The sequence below is a fragment of the Epinephelus lanceolatus genome, chromosome 21, assembly GCF_041903045.1.
Source record: "Epinephelus lanceolatus isolate andai-2023 chromosome 21, ASM4190304v1, whole genome shotgun sequence".
NCBI lineage: Eukaryota > Metazoa > Chordata > Actinopteri > Perciformes > Serranidae > Epinephelus > Epinephelus lanceolatus.
Window position 1 is genome coordinate 38,169,665 of NC_135754.1, and position 17,442 is coordinate 38,187,106.

The 17,442-nt window shown below is 39.1% G+C and overlaps 1 protein-coding gene across 1 annotated transcript; it reads right to left on the minus strand.

The window, feature by feature from the left end:
• Positions 1 to 474: 474 nt before the first annotated feature.
• LOC117247594 (receptor activity-modifying protein 1) lies at positions 475 to 17,203 on the minus strand. The gene is made up of 5 exons (XM_033612181.2): positions 17,082 to 17,203; positions 16,724 to 16,819; positions 15,256 to 15,366; positions 12,102 to 12,255; positions 475 to 3,490 (listed from the first exon to the last, which is right to left on the minus strand). Exons 1-5 carry the CDS (start codon positions 17,116 to 17,118, stop codon positions 3,241 to 3,243), a joined length of 648 nt encoding a protein of 215 aa, XP_033468072.2. The 5' UTR covers positions 17,119 to 17,203; the 3' UTR covers positions 475 to 3,240.
• Positions 17,204 to 17,442: the final 239 nt, after the last annotated feature.

A 17,442-nucleotide genomic window follows, 5' to 3' on the forward strand; every position in this document is an offset into this window, starting at 1 on the left:
AACAAACTTTTAGCAATTCCTTAAGTATAAGACCAAGAAAAGGAGAAAAACTTAAGGAAATCTTTAGATTTAAGGATGTTCTGTGCAACTGATTTATTTAAAGGAAACCTTATTTAGGATTAAAAGGAAAATTTTAACTTTAGGTGCTTCATGCAACCGGTCTCAGAGTTCCAGTCCGACAATGAGCTGATCTGAGGTGACAAATCATCAACAACTTGCAAAATATACAGTGACACATTTCTTGAGATAAGGGACAAAACATGTTGTATGTAGTTAAGATTTATTTATATCTAAAATAATAAATTCATATTATAAAGGTATGGAAAAAGTTGCATGTAAAGGAACTGACTTAACTTAACATTAAAAAAAAATCATCCTGTCATTAGCAAGTGACAAACTACCAAAAAAAAGTGTTTAAAACTGTTATAAATGCACAAATATACATTTCAAACAAAGGGTGAGCATAGCATCATATGAAAAAATACACTCCAGGCTTTATTTACTGAAAATAGCAATTCACAGGTAGTACAGCAATGTGATCTGACAGAGATGTGACTCAGCCGGCCTGTGTCGGTATGTATAGTACATTGTTGTCAGAAGTACGAGGACAGTGAAGTATCTCTTCCTGTTTTTGCTCCACTCCAGCATACCAAGTTTGAAAACGCCGTGATTATGAGGTTAAAGCTCTGATTCACAGTGTTTGAGCATGTTCACATCCTGATGCCACATATTTCCAGTGAAGACAAACATTAATGATTCAGCCGAATAATATTTTAGACAATAGAGCTCTTTCAACTTTGAGTTAAGAGAAGAAATGACAGGTTTTGGGTTCATGGGGAGTTATGTGACACTGCTGACTTCTTTGATTATCCCACAGATAGCTGCACTCAAGATAAAAAGTGTTAATAAGTTAACTTTAGAGGGGCAGATTTTGTTACCTTTCCCTATAGAGCCAGGCTTGCTTTACCCCTGTTCCTTATGCTAAGACAAACTAACCCACTGCTGGGTTTAGGTTCAGATTTAAAGATGGGGTAGGGAGTTTTATCTTAGTGTCACTGGGCAAAAATCCCATAATAAACTTTCAGCATATTGTAGTTCAAGCAGTCTGAGAGAAACCTACACTTCTGCACCTCCTCTTGGCTCTGTTTTCAGGCTTCAGAAAATCTAGCTCATGATGGGAGACTCTGGCCAATCACAGGACATTTCAGAGAGAGAGGGCGTTCCTATTGGCTGTTTGACAAATGCAGATGTGTGTGCACGTCCCTTCAGATGGTGAAAGCCTGATTCATAGCAGATAATCTTGCAGAGAAAGTTGCTGTTCCAGTATTGGCAACAACTGCCTACACTGCAAAGCAACTCGAAAAAGGTAGACAGAGTCATAAAAAAAGAGAGTCTCTCCAAATCATGTTTAGCGGTATTTATTAGCAAGCTAGCTTTCCCTGTGTGTCACAATTGGCAGTGCACACTCAATCACCTTGGCAGGCTATGGTCACTTGCCTGCATTCACTCATGTGTGACTGAACCCTACAGGAGAGTCTGACAATATACAGAACACAAAGGCCCTACCCCTACATTTGCGCGTTCCCTCGAGGGGTAGTTGCTTCCCAATTCCTTTTTGCGTGTAGGGGTAGGGGGCATAACGAGGGGTAGTGGGTATGAAACTAGCCCTTCGGAGCGAGGGATTTCAGATGCTGACTTGCCAGCGAGGGGTAGACGCCGCCATGGCTACCTATGAGCAAGAGATGGGGAAAAAAGTTCATGCATAGCTAACGTTACCGTCATCAGGTTGCTTGTTAGCTAGCTAGCTAGCTCGCACTATCTGGCGTCTGGCATCTGTCCTATTCTGCAAAATTGTCAGACTTTTCACATTACGATAACACGCCAGCTAGTATAACTATGCTGCCTCGTAATGTTAGCTGGTTAGCTAGCTAGCTAAAGTCCCCTGTCGTCTGTCGTTCATCAAATGAAGCATGATGAATGCGGCAAGCGCAATTGGTAGGATGAACTCAACTGGAGACTCCATTGTAGATGCTGGTTGGAAATGTAGATGGCTCGCAGCTTCCTGTTTAAAATAGTTATGTATGCGTGAACGTAACCGATACGGTGACGTAGTGAGTGGTGTCCCAATTCCTAGGGAACAATTTCAACCCCTACCCCTTGTTGCTTCATTTCGAGGGTCAAGGGGTAGTGGACAAGGGGGGGTATTGGGATTGGGCCAAAATGTGTCAGTATTGGCGGAGTGTTTCAGAGATGGGGAGAAAACACTGCTCATCGTTAAGCCTTCTGCTAACCAGAGCTAAAGGCTCATGGCTGCAGCTTCAAGGTCACAATTATGTAGCTAACATTAGCTAGAGCCTCACATCACAGTGTCCTCTGCCTCACATCCATACAAACAGACCACTATGCCGGAAGGAGAGTGGGCAGCAGCTCTGGAGACTGATCTCCAGTCAGCAGCTGCAGCATCCAAATTCAGCCAGTGCAAACTCGTACTGCGGGGAACTCGACAGCCTTGGCCCCTTGCTGGATCAGCAAACTTTCGGTTGCTGCTGTTACACAGGTTAGACCTGGTGCTGCCGCTGGCCACCAGCCTGCTGTGACATCAGGTGCTGGGGCGGGTTTGCGCTGGCTGAATTTAAATTGCAGACTAAAGATCCATCTCCAGAGCTGCTGCCTGCTCTCCACCCAGGGATACAGTCCACAGAGGTGGGGAGCGAGGCGGAGAGACAGTGTCGTGGCGAGCTGGCAAATCTTATTGGATTGAGCTCCACAATAAAATAAAATAAATCCATGCATTAGAAGCACCGGGTTACTGTATTTAGTGTGTGCATATGACTGTGGTCGTCTGGTGGGAGGGGCTTAGGACAGAGACAAGAGAGCTGCAGGAGCATAGTGTATTATTTTTTTTTCCTTTCTAGATTTCTGCCTACCCCTTTAACTGGAAGATATTGTAGAATAAAAATAAAGCAAATAAGCTTATTTCCCAAAATGTTGAACTATACCTTTAATACATATTTAGTTAAACACGTATAAAAAATGTATAAAAGTAAAAAACTTCACATTTCTGTAGATTCATTTCACCCACATTTGAATTTATGAATGTTGTCCTCAACTTCATAATTTACTCACCTTTTAACTTCCTACCAGACTGGTTATACAATATATAAAGCACTGTCTGGAGCATATTCTCGTATATAACACACTCTGTAACACGAGGTTTACATGACGCAGGTCTGACATGACTCACTCTTGAATATTACTTTTCAAAACCACCAGATAAACCAGTACAGGGATGAGGCTGACCGGAATGAGAGTGAGGACGATCACCAGCCACTGAGGGGCGTCCACGAGCACAGGCAGCTCCTCTTTGGAGCAGTTGAAGAAGTAGGACGAGTGGATGTGAAGGAAGAAGTCCTGAATGTTGGAGTTCGGGTAATAACAGCCAAACGAGTTAGATATACTCTCCAAGCAGAACGTCATGTTGCTGTATGGTCTGGAACAGATGGAGAAACCAGTGTATTGATAATGAACACACCTTTGTGAAAATGATTGATCCTATTAATTAATAGTTTAAGTCATTTATCAAGCAAAGAGTGACAAATATTCTGTTTCCAGCTTATTTAATGTCAGGATGTTCCACTTTTATGTGTTTTATAACATTGTAATTGAACTTTTAGTAGCTTTAATGCCACACTGAGCCTTGATGGGCATTCTTCACTGTTTTCTGATGTTTTTATTAAGCAAATAATTGAGAGTATAATTGTCTAATGAATCAGTGACTGGGGGCCCAACAGTCAGAATTTAAATTTATAGTACTCTTGGTTCCACATGATATTTTGGCCTCAGTTTATTTGACATAAAGGGGCAGGAAAGCATCAAAAATATTTGTAACTATAGTTTTACAGGGACCTGTCTTTAACAAAGAGTAGATGGTTCACATTATATTGTGTAATGAGGTGATCTAATTTCACAGAAACACTGCTTTTCTGAAACTGGATACATCACTTGTGAAATGAAAGTCTTCAGTTGGATGTTGAAAAATGAGGCACATCTACTATCTGTGACTCAAACTGAGACTGTTGTGGTCAAACTATTTCCTGTTTGAACATAAACAGAGCAGAGATGATTGAGGCTGTGTGAGGGTGGGCTGGAGGAAGAGACCATCACTCATGTTTAAACCTGCATTTATACACTCAGCCGTTTGCTGGGCCACTGTTATGGTCCTTCACACACACTCAGCTTTTGACTTTACTGTGTACAATGCACTGTTGCTTGCTTTAGTAAGCAAACCTAAAGAAAGGAATAACAACGTGTCAGTCCATCTGTCAACACTTTCTGACTTATCTGCTCTGTCTGTGGCTCTCTATGGGGTGCCGTTTGTAAAGTGGCTCACGCTGAAAATAACATCAACATTTTGCCACATTTAGCTCCAAACAATGTTTAAAAAAGTGTTGTGAATTTTTTAATGTCACCTTTTACCACATTTACAGCGATATTTGTTAACTTAGGAATATATTAAATAGTTAAATCTAAATATTAAATGTGGCACCTAAATGTTAAATGTTAAATCTAAATATTAAATCTAAATCTAAATCTAAATGTTAAATCTAAATATTAAATCTAAATCTAAATGTTAAATCTAAATGCTAAATATAAATCTAAATATAAATGTTAAATCTAAATGCTAAATCTAAATCCAAATGTTAAATGTTAAATCTAAATGTTCTGGGTGAAACTAAATATTTAGCTAATATGCAAATTCCCGCTGCCGGTCACCGGACGTACCAAAATAAAAGCTTGAGATGGTCAGACTGTGTTTATAGAATCAAATAACGAATTAAAACCAACTTATCAGGGGAAATGGACACTTGAACATACATTAGCGTGATAATAACTACCTACTATACCTACTATTTGCATATTAGCTAAATATTTAGTTTCACCCAGAACATTTAGATTTAACATTTAACATTTAGATTTAGCATTTAGATTTAACATTTAGATTTAGATTTAATATTTAGATTTAACATTTATATTTATATTTATATTTATATTTAGCATTTAGATTTAACATTTAGATTTAGATTTAATATTTAGATTTAGATTTACCATTTAGATTTAGATTTAATATTTAGATTTAACATTTAACATTTAGGTGCCACATTTAATATTTAGATTTAACTATTTAATATATTTCTAAGTTAACAAATATTGCTGTAAATGTGGTAAAAGGTGACGTTAAAAAATTCACAACACTTTTTTAAACATTGTTTGAAGCTAAATGTGGCAAAATGTTGATGTTATTTTCAGCATGAGCCACTTTACAAACGGCACCCCATAGCTCTCAGTCTCAAGCCCATTGTTCCATACCAAGGAAATCCTTTATTTCATTTTTCATTTCATTTAAAAAAAAAAAAAAAAAGGAAAAGGCACTGAAAATGTCACTCAAACAGGAGTAACAAGTGCATTTGTTTGGGGCTATTTATTTTGTCTGTTTTTGTATTTATTATATGTCCTCAATATTATTTACAGAAGCGTATTGCATTCACTTGACAAATAAAAAAAGCCCTATTTTTCGTGGTATTTTTTTTGTTTTTCGTGGTAGTTTTTTAACGAGGAGACGAGATACTTCAAAATCTTGCGAGAAGCTCCCACCTGGCACCTGCAAGTGACCCCTGCATCCATGGTGACTCCTGCTCATGGATGTATTTTGCATCTGTGCTCCTGCTCCTATGCAATTTCAACTATACGGGATCAATAAGGGTAAGGCACGTAATTAGTGACACACAGGGTATGATAATCTAGCTATGTTAGGTTAGGTTAGGTTAGTAACAGGTTGTAACAACTTTAGCTGACAAACGTGTATGGGCATGACTTCAGTTGTCAGCTAACATTGTTAGAACCTGTTACTAACCTAACCTGTTACACTGAGCGATCTAGGCCTACACTAGAAGGATGCAGTGGAAAACATAGCTAGATTATCATACCCTGTGTGTAACTAATTACATGCCTTACCCTTATTGATCCCGTAGTTGAAATTGTCTAGGAGCAGGAGCACAGATGCAAAATACATCCATTAGCAGGAGTCACCATGGATGCAGGGGTCACTTGCAGGTGCAAGGTGGGAGCTTCTTGCTAGATTTTGAAGTATCTCGTCTCCTTGTTCAGGAAAAAAAATTACCATGAAAAACGGGGAAAATTACTCAGAAAAACAGAAAAAATTTACTCAGAAAAACAGGGCTTTTTTAATTTGTCAAGTGAATGCAATACGCTTCCGTAGATCAATTTTTTTATATGTGTTATATGTCTTTATTGTTATGTAAATTAAGCCACTGTGTTACGTTATTTCTGTATTTTTGCAAATAAACTTCTCAACTATGTTTTTAAAAATGTTATTCAAATAAAGCTATTATTATTATTATTATTATTATTACTAGTAGTAGTATATTATGTCCTTATTGTTATACATAATCAATCAAATTTTATGTATATAGCACCAAACAAATCAATGCCATTCAAAGTGCTTTACATTTTGATTGAAAAATACAGAGAATAAAAAAGTAAAATCAGAAAACGGACTGGGAAACTAATGCACACTGTGTCATACAAAAAAAAATATTTAAAATAACATGCAGGATAAAATATAAAATCAAAGTCAGGACAATAGCAATAATAAAAAAGAGAAAAATACAGATAAGACCACTGAATAAAAACAAAAATAAAAATAAAATGCAGGATAAAATACAGAATAAAATAAGATATGAAAACAATCAGGGAAATAGCAATAAGACAAATACAGATAAATAGAATAATTATAAAACAATAGAACTAACGTAGGACACTACATAAAAGCCAGAAGAGACGGGTTTTTAGCCTACATTTAAAAGTGTCAATGAGTAGTAGCCAAACTGTTTTGTATTTGTATTATTGTGTTCACTTTTTTAATCCATGTTAATATCTTATTAACTGTTTTAAAGCTATCACTATTAATAATAATAATTCCATTTATGTTATTTCCATTATTATATTTAAAATTATTAGTATTTGGTCGTTGCGGCCATTTTAAAAAAATCTTTTCCGCGCTTTAAATTAAATTTCCCCAAATGAGCGAAACAGCGCCCCCCTGTGTTGTGGCAGCCTATAAGCGTCAGTCTGTGTGGTCAAAAGTGGTATTGCAGTCTTATGAGTCAATCACGTCAGTCAAGCGAAGAAGGTCAAGAAGAAGAAGAAGAAGTGAAGTGAAGGAACACACACAGGTGAAGATATCAGTCAGAAGGTGTCACTACCTGTCTGTGGACGGACACACCTCCGGGAGAACACACTCTGAAGTCAAGTGTGAACTACAGCAAGATGAGAAGGTTAGCGGCATTAAGTTTGATGAAACAACCGGAGAGTTAGCTAGTTTTTCCGTGATGCTAATGTTAGCTAGCTAACGTGAGCTAGCTAGCGAAGATGGAGGGAAAAGAGGAGGACCCAACGGTATGTCAACAAACAAACAACAACAACAGGTGCTGCTGGATATGATGTAATATGGATATTGATCACTTCGTCTTCACGACAGAGAAGGAAAATGGGATTCGGTGTCAAATAACGTGAGTCAAACACAACCTTTGTTTGCTGGTCCCGCCGCGGATCTCTGTGTCTAACGGTTATTTAACGTCTCACTTTGGTTCTGTTGATGTGATGGAGGTTGTTGTACTGTATCTGTTACTGCTGCTGTTTACAGTATATTAGTTTAACAGCAGCAGTATATTAGTTTAACAGCAGTAGGACCGAGCTGTGGAGTTTTGAAAGTTTGTGCAGTTATGAATCAGTCATTCACTCATCTGGTGATGCGTGTAATTTGTGACTGAGCCTGTGCAGGTGGGCTGCTAGTTGTTTGTGAGACTTGTGGCAGAATAACTAAGTAATGTTACATCACCTAAAATACTAGTACGATTTTAGGTACCTGTACTTTACGTGTATTTCCATATGTCCATTATTTGGCTGCTTTATACTTCTATTCACATTTTGGATGGAAAAATTGTACATTTTGCTTTTGGGGAAAAATCGATACAGCATAGTATCATGATATTTTTGTGTGACAATAATGTGTTGTCAGACAGAATTTTTTTTTTTTTTTGATGGATTATTAATATTATTAATACAAATTAAACAGGAGGTAGCCTGCTAGAATAACTTCATCAATTGCTTTTTCAGCCCACTAGGTTCATTTTGCCGCTCTTGCTGGAATTTTTTTTTTTTTGGCTGAAGCTAGATCAGGGGTAGGCAACCTGTGGCTCCGGAGCTACATGTGGCTCTTTAGCCTCCAGTGGCTCCTTGAGCCTTTGAGAAAAGAATTCTATGGAAATTCATTCTATGAATCCAAATGTTGCTGAACCTCAATAGCAGTGGCTGGTTAGCTATGGATGCCAAATCCAAAAAAGTAAATTGAATAAAATAGAGAATGTACTAGTGCGTGGGCAGATTTGTTTGCTCTCACTGCCAGCTCAGCAAAATTTAAGTACCAAATAATCATAAATAGTGCCCTGCACAGTGTCCACCTTGTGGTAAAACATATTAACAAATGCTTATTTAGACCACAAGTATACGCTAATTTAGACTTAATAGGCTATTTACCTTGATTATAAGGCTCAAACATGTTTTGCGGCTCCACACAGATTTTTTCAAATTATTCTTGGTCAAAAATGGCTCTTTTAATGGCAAAGGTTGCAGACCCCTGAGCTAGATGAACAGAAAACTTAAAGAGGCAACAGATAGGATTAGTTTTTTTGAGCTTGGCGCCACCTAGCATCAGTGGTGTTGCGTTGCACTGTCACAACGACCAAATTGAGCGTAGGGATCAGATAATCAATAATATAATTCTAATAGACTCTAAATTAGATAAAATGTAGGCTGTAAAGCCACCAGTATACCTCTATGTATATGTAGAATGAGAAGGTGTGTGGACACTCTACTAAATAAATGAGTAAAGAGACCGAGCAACAATTATCAGATTTATCTGAAGAAAAAACAAATAGTAATGCAAATAATTATAGCAGAATGCACAGTACCAGTACAAACAGCTCACAGTAAATGATACCAATATGTACAGTATCAGTACAAACAACAGTAGACACAGTGGAATTATACCAATATGCACATGTAAACAGTCCCCATTCTAGAATAAATGCTACCGTGTGGAAACCATGCGGCCGGTTGGAGCTCAAATTGAATGGGAAACAAAGTCCAGTGTTCACTTAGCTGGGCGTAACTTAGCTGGGCGATGTCCGTGGATAGCTGCCTCCATGAGAAGAGAACAGAAGGGAGGGAGGGGGGTATCACTGTCTGGGGGCTGCCGTAGAATGGCAACCAGGACGTCAGCCGACCAACACTCGCTACCCGCTCCCTGGTTGCGGCGATTTGCGATGCTGGCCAGCTAGGAATGAACTAGCAGCCAGTACAGTACAGTCCTCTCTGGTCTAGCTAACATTTAGCCGTGTTACTTACTGATCCATTAGAAAGAAAGCTAGCTGGACATGGGTTTTGAAGCCTCTTTGGTCAAGGAGCTCCCTCCATCTCTTGAACGCCTGACTGAGGTTTACTCTTGTTTTTCCTCTTCTTTTATCACTCTCCTTTTTGCTCTTCTTTGCCTCCTCACACAGAGGAGCTCCTTTTCTTTTGCTAGGCCGTTTTTCACTTGTCTCCAAACTTTGTCCGTCTGCCATTGTGCTTGTGACTCAACTATCTCATGCCCAACTCCTCATAAGGACCAGCTCCAGTCCCGGATTGGCTGACCGACCAATTTCGCAATACATGACACGTTTCCTGCTGTAAAGAAGATTTTTTCCGCGAAATTTTGGCACCAGTGGCAGAAGCTTATTGCACAGCCACTAAAAGTAACCTATGTAAACGCTGATGGTCTGATTTTACTGTGGACACTACCCTGTGCAACTCACATTATTTTCATCATGATATATTTAGGAAAAGATGCTATCTGTTGCCTCTTTAATCTTATTAGATAAAACTGATAAACTTTCCTTTGGGGACATAATTTACAGTTGGAAAAAAGTAATAAATCACAATATATTTTATCGCAGTACTCAGCACATTGCATTATTTAAAATCGGTATCATGATAATATCACATAGTGGATCTTCTGGTGATTCCCACCCCTGTTTTTACTGCACTATATTTATATATTTTATTAACTTTATTGATTCAGATTAATAATAAAAAATATAATCAACAAATAAATAATGATATTAGGCTATTATATCGATAAGACTTTGAATCCTCGGGGGGAAATTTATAAGCTACCCAGCAGAATATGAAGGAATGTATTGATTACTATGTCATATTTTTATTACATTTATTTATTAGCACATATAACAGCGACAATATGAAAGTGGTGTACAAATTATTGCATCAACAATCTAACAATACAATACTGTATACCTCAGTGATACTCAACATACAACGTGAGGGCCAAATCTGGCCTGCATAGGGTGCCAGGAGGCCCCCAAACCATTTTCTAATCAAAATCAAAATAAACTGATTCAAGCTGTGATTTTTTTTGTTGTTGTACTTTTTTGTACTTTTGTACTACCTTAAAATGCCCCCCATGTATGCCATATCTGTTAGAGGCTGCTGACGGACTCCTGTCGTTTTGCAAAAGTGGCCCCAGGACAAAGCAAGATAAGTTTACCTTCCTGCTTTAATCTGAAATGGGCCAAATGTGCATAATGAATACTTTTGCTTTTTTTGCTTTGAATATTGATATTGAGTAAAATTTTAAATGCATGACTTTTATTTGTAACAGTATTTCTGCACTGTGGTATCAATACTTTTACCCCTCCATCACCGGTAGGCATTGCAGGCTGTTTTTTGTGTGTATGCTGCTCATGTTGTTTCGACTCTGTGCAGTAAGTCGTGTATTTGATTTGTGCATTGATGTTTTATGAAGTGAACAAAAACCCTTAAATCTGAAACTGTTTTTTAGTGTTCCATTTTTGTAGTATTCAGTACTGATCTGTACCTTGACAGAGTAACTTTTCTAGCACTGTGTGTATTTGTTATTTAGGACACTGACATATTATGGGCTACAACTAACGATTATTCACATTATCGATGAAGGTGGTGATTATTTTCTCGATTCATTGACTTTGTGTTTTTTTTTTTTATAAATGTCAGACAATTGTGGAAAAAAAAGCCCGTTGTAATTTTCCACAGTGTTTTTCTATACTCATATGTGACACATTTTCCTTTCATTGCTGTGCAGTGAGCTTCTGGGGACATTGTGGTCCCCAGATTCGGCTGCAGAGTGAGTGCTGTTGACTTCCACACTACTCTTTGGTACAGACAGCTGCAGACATGATGCAAAGATACAAAGGAGGAGAAACTTTCCACCACAAGGCTCTGGGATAACATTATCTTCTTTCTTCTGCTTTGAAGTGGTTAAACAGCTCACAGATATTTAATAAGACACAATCTCTGGCTTTTGTTTGATATCTGGTGTTGGCAAAAATGTTGTTGCACATTTCCGATCTGTTGTTAGCGCTGTTAGCTTGTTTACCATATTACATGAACGCTGCTGTCACTCTGAACGTCCCACTGAGCCCTGGTTAAACCATAAAACTTTATATGGAAAAAACATCACCAAAAAAAACGTTTGTATGAGATGGCTGACTCTGATTTGAATGACATAACTGTGTGTGTGTGTGTGTGTGTGTGTGTGTGGTTGTGTCAGTGTGCACAGAGCTTCATCTCTATTGGGTGGCTCACTTCTATCATCGGTGCCAAACCCAAAATACTCCCAGACACGGGCAGAGGCATTTTTCTCATTTAACCAGTCCCGTAACATTATCCCCATCACTCACTGTCTCCATCCTTCTCAGCTCAGCTGCCTGTTCCACTACTAGAGACTGACCTCTAGTGGAGTGTGCTGTGCACTACATACATCAACCCAAAACAGCATCAGTTTAATAGAAAGAGGAGTGTCTGTATTTTTGACTGTATTAAAAATCATACCGTCAGGATTTCTAAATACCCCGCTATACTGTAATACCTTGATGCATCCCAAGCCTAAAGCCCACTTTAATTTGTAGATGCTCAGTGTGCCTTACCTGAGAATATTTTCCAAGACACACCAGTTGTCTTTGCTGATTGACGACATTTCCATGTCAAAAATTGCACCACAGTAGTTGTAACTGTAGAATACCAGCACGTCCTCCTGGCAGTGTCTGCCTGGATGCTTCTTTTCCTGCTCCTGAAAATCCTCTGCAAAGTAAAAAAAAATTACTCCTGGCATACACGAACTAACAGGACACACAAATATAAAAAAGAAAAACACTGTGTGGAAGTTATACTGTGTAGAATCAATGAAATATATCATAGACTTCCTGTGATATTAGGCTTGGGCAGCATCACGACGGCTTCTCTAACTCTAACTCATGTATGTCGTGCACAGTGGGGCTGTAGTCAACCAAAGAAAATCTTGGTCGACTAAAGTCGTACATAATCTTCAACTAATCGATTAGTCGTGGGGAAAAAGTATCTGCACGTTATTTTTACTTCTGCGGTGGTGTGTCTGTGTCACTCTGCAGTTATACCTCCAAAACACTAGTCTGCGGTAGAGGACTGTGTTAAGAGCTGTACAGTTTAGTTCAAATCAAACTTTATTTATATAGTTGATTCAAAACACACATTAAATATGGCTTAATAGAGACAGTTTCAAACACAAGTATGCAAATTGGCTTCACTATAAATTGCAGAACTGACAGACAAACACTTGTCTTTATCTGGACACATTTTCTCCACCAATACAACATGCTAACATTAGGCTGACCAAATGTCCTCTTTTGCCCGGACATGTCCACTTTTCACGTCCCGTCCAGGGCATCCGGGATGTCCGGGGCGTCCGAGGGTTTTTTATAAAGTGATGATAATGTCTGGTTTTCCGTGTGTTTGTGTGTGTGTTAGAGTGCGGCACGGGCAGCATATTTCTGTCCGAACCCGAACCGAGTCGACAGTATTTAATGACCAAAGCACTGAGTTTGTGTCACACAGTGGTTACAGGCTATTTAACAGGCCAGGCGTGCGCCGTGGGTGCTCAGCTGCGGAGAGGGAGACCTCTGTGTTTGAGACGGGAGCGGGAGGCGGGAGCGGGAGGCGGGAGGTCCGACGCTTCTAGCCAGAGGAGAGGGAGAAATAAAACAAAATAAGATAAAATATGAAAAACCTGTCTCCCTCTTTTATTTTCAGCGTTTAATCAAGGCAGAGGTGGGCGGCTGGAGGTCCGATGCTTCCAGAGAGGAGAGAGGTAGAAACAAACAGCCAATGTGTGTCTGTGTGTGTTATGTTCAGGTGTTGTCACGTAAATAACAGTGCCCAAGCAATAAACAGGACAGACAATAGGATTTTATTTATTTTTACACTACATTTTCACTGAAAGCTGACCGAATCCAACCCGAGCCCGAATACAATTTATAGCTACATTTTTGACCATACCCGGCCTGACCCGTCGGGTACCGCCAGACTCGGATCGCCACACTCTAGTGTGTGTATGTGTCCCCTATTGGGGCCTATCTGAATTTCTGTCTTTGAGAGATATTGTTTTGTAATATAACTGAATTTTCTATCCATACATATAAATTTTAAATATATTAAAATTATAAGGCATCTTTGAGTAAACTGCAAGTATCATTTAAGTAGGTTATGTTGTGGCCGGCCGAGTGTCCTCTTTTTTGGAAATCAAAATATGGTCACCCTACTAACATTAGAGGTCTATGGCATTTTACATTGTATACATTAGCTTAGTGTCTAGCGATCTTTTCCTCTTCTCATATGAAACCAGGGACAACAGCAACATGTAACAAAGGTAACGGCACATAATTTGGCTCCATTACAACTCACAACATTCACCGACAAAACAACTGTCTTATACTAAAAAAGTTTTCCAAGCAAATACAACATGCTAACGTTATTAGCACAAGCCTATGGCATTTTACATTGTATAAATTAGCCTAGCGACGAGCGGAGATTTCCTCTGCTCATATGAAGCCAGGATAAATCCTGGAGTATAAATCCCTGAAGGATAAATCACATGCAAGACTTAAAATGCTATTTTAGTGGAGGCTTTATTGTCTTCACAATTTATTGTTTCTTATCTGTGAAATACAAGTAAATACAAGCTTCGTTTCCACTGAGGGAAATGGTGTCAGCTTACAGAGACAGACAGGAGGTCTGCGTCACCGCGGCGCTGAGCGTGAGGGTGGGCGAGTTCAACTTTCTGTCAACAATGGGGGTGTTTTGAAAACACCCCCATTTTCACCGGTAACTTAGCCTGTCCCCCCGCCACAGGAAATAATGGATTAATCCTGGAAAGCTGTTGATGTAGCACTTTTCTCCTCATGAAAGTAACACGGCGATTATTCGACTAATGAGAATTTGGTCGGGGGAGAGCATAGCGACCAAATAATCGACTAGTTGACCAGGAGACTACAGCCCTAGTGCACAGCATGCGCCACCAGAGGTCAGTCTGTGGTCTCTACTGATGAACAGGCAGCTCAGCTAAACAACACCTTGACACCAAGTTGTGTAGGAATAAGGCCTGGGCCACACTGACTGTGTGAGCAGCGTGTGTGCGTTGTCACAGAACTTCTTGTGTTTTGGTGCCAGCAATGACAGAAAGAGACCGTGGGGAAAAACGGCATGTTTTACATCTGACTAAGTTAATTATGGGGTTTATTTTAACCAAACCAGAGCTGGTGATTGTTGGAACAGTGGAGTAACTCGCTGGATGAGTAACAGGAGTAATTGTGCCGGTTTTGGTGTGTTTGATTTAGTTTCTGTTGAGATTGAAACAAGTGTGAGTTAACAAGGTGAGTAAGGCAGTGTCAGTTTAGTCAGAGAGCAACAGGTGTCCAGTTGTATTTCTGTGTTTAAAAAGGGAAATAGATGTGAGAATATTACTTTTCTCTACATTGTGTGAGCTCCTACTGTGTATTTATTACACTGATTACACTTATGTGATAAGCTGTTTTATTCATTGTACATGTTCTTTGAATTTACTCAGGTTTTATAAAGTTATGAGCTCATTCAGCAGCCCATGTGTTTTTTTTATCTTGGCTTTTACCTAAAAGTGAAACTAGATTCCCGATACCTTATCACACAGTTTTCAGCTGCACAGTAAGCATTTACTGAAGTACAGGAAATTTAAAGGCACTGATAAGGATGCAGAGTTTCCCTTCATCATGCAGAATAAGTAGAAAAACTCACCATCATCCTCTGTGATAACGGTAGAAGTTTGGTTGTTTTGCAGTTCAACCTCAATTAGACTTGTCTCATCTTTGTACAAACTGTATGTCACGTTGGTCTTTATCATTGTACCTGCAGGGGGAAAAAAAATCTGAGCAATATTCTCCATGTTTGGTGATGCAGCCAACAATCCAAAAATCTAAAGCTATACAAGTTTATTGTCATGAATGACAAAGAAAAGCATCAAACGCTCACATTCAAGAAACATTAAACCAGCAAATGTCTGATTTTTTTGCTCAAAACATTACTAAAATTATTTAATTTTGAAAATAATTGCTAATTCATTTTCTATCGATCAATTTGAGGAATTGACTAATCGATGATTTGACTAGGCCTAATCCCTGCAGCTCTTGAATGATGTCAGATTCATACAATGACTGCATACTCTTACTAAAACACATTAATCACATTAGCGATTCACATGTGTTGAGGTCAAACTATTAGACAGAAAATAAATTCATCAATCGATTATTTTTCAAGCTACAATGCCAAATGTTCTCTTGTTTCAGCTTCCTAAATATCAGGATCTCCTGCTTGTCTTTGTCATATATGATAGAGTAAACTAATGATCTGACAAAAAGATTTTTACACTGATGGATTGTCAGATAATTAACTGGAATTTAAGTGATTTATCAATTGTTGAGTAACTGTTTTTCCCAAAATGCCTCAAATTGCACTCGTTCCGACTGCTGTGGTGTCACATGTGACGGTTCGCAGGTTTTAGATCGAATATTTTGGATTGTTGATCAAACAGAACAAACAATTGGGATTTCTTCCTCAGGGCAGTGTTGCCAACTCTTTTCCAGTTAAAGCAGCAAGCACTAAATCTAAAGGTCACTAAAAGTCTCTAAATTATGTCATGTGGGCATTTGCATATTGATGACATCATCTGGCAGTGGGTAGATAGTAGGGATGTTCCTGGCGACTAATTTCCCTGTTGACTAATCAAAAATTTTAATTAAGACAAGCTGACTAGTCTACAAAAAGGTCTCAGCACGGTGTATTCAGGCTCAACATAGTGTGGCTAGCACCGCTAGCAGCAGCAGCAGCCGTTGTTCCATGCAGGTCAACATCCAAATGCTTGAGTTGAATATGGTTGTGCTTTGCTCCATTGCTGCCTTGTTTTCATGTTCTAGATCAAATTGCTGCCAAACTGCGTTGGTTTTATGAGAGGACATCTCTCCAATTTAAAACTCTAGTCTACTCGAGCATTACCGCAGCGAGGGGGACTGCTGTCTGACAGCTCTGTAGCACCCACTAGTGGCGGGCAGCTAAAACACTCATTGGTTTAACTAACTAATATTTCTGGTGCCGACTAGCGAGGGGGCGGACGTTCAATCATTTAGACGACTAATAGCACGCATTCCTAGTAGATAGACAGATATTGGGTATATAAACAGGTAGATAGTAGTAGGTAGAAGTGTCTTACTGTTGTTCATGCTGGACTCTGTGAATGTTTGATTCCCCTCAACACTGTTCAGCTCTCCATGTCCCATCACATTGGCTGTCTGTGACTCCACATTACCTGTGGACACAGATTAGCAAAACTTTTTAACACACATTACATGAATTATACCAGCACATATTTAAAAGACTCTGACACCAGCCTTTTCTCTGTTGCTACTCCTAAAACTAAATTCCCCCCACCTTTTTCCTCCATTAATCCCACACACACAGAAAACAATGGACACTCATGGAAACATGCAGCAAACCCAAAAAACAGGAAATACTAACAGAGTTAAACATCATTAACCTGAAACCCACATGTAAAATATTTGTGTACATACCGAGGATAAGAACGGGGAAGAGCAGGCACAGGATCATGGTGGGCAGTGGTGATAAGGATCAGCAGAAATCTTTGACGCCGGTCGGTGACCTGAGGTGCCGTTAATGAAGCTCAAGGTCTGAGAGCTGAGTGGGTTGAGGAACAAGCCCAGCCCTCTTTATCTTAACACTGCTGGCTGTGTGTGTTGTGTATTTGCATGCATGTGTGGGGGAACTCATTTTTACAGTGAAGCCGAAATGTGACTGATAGACAGACTGAATAAGGAAGAAGAGTGTAAGAAAGGAGTGATGACAATCTAATCATGAATTAAAGGTGTCCTGTGGAGGATTGAGCGGATGAATAAATACAGACTGACACCTCTA

Coding starts and splice junctions, on each gene's coding strand:
- LOC117247594 (XM_033612181.2), bottom strand. CDS start 17,118: ATGATCCTGTGCCTGCTCTTCCCCGTTCTTATCCTCG. Junction 16,820..17,081: donor CTTCCCCGTTCTTATCCTCG/GTATGTACACAA, acceptor CTGTGTCCACAG/GTAATGTGGAGTCACAGACA. Junction 12,256..15,255: donor CGTTATCACAGAGGATGATG/GTGAGTTTTTCT, acceptor TTTACTTTGCAG/AGGATTTTCAGGAGCAGGAA.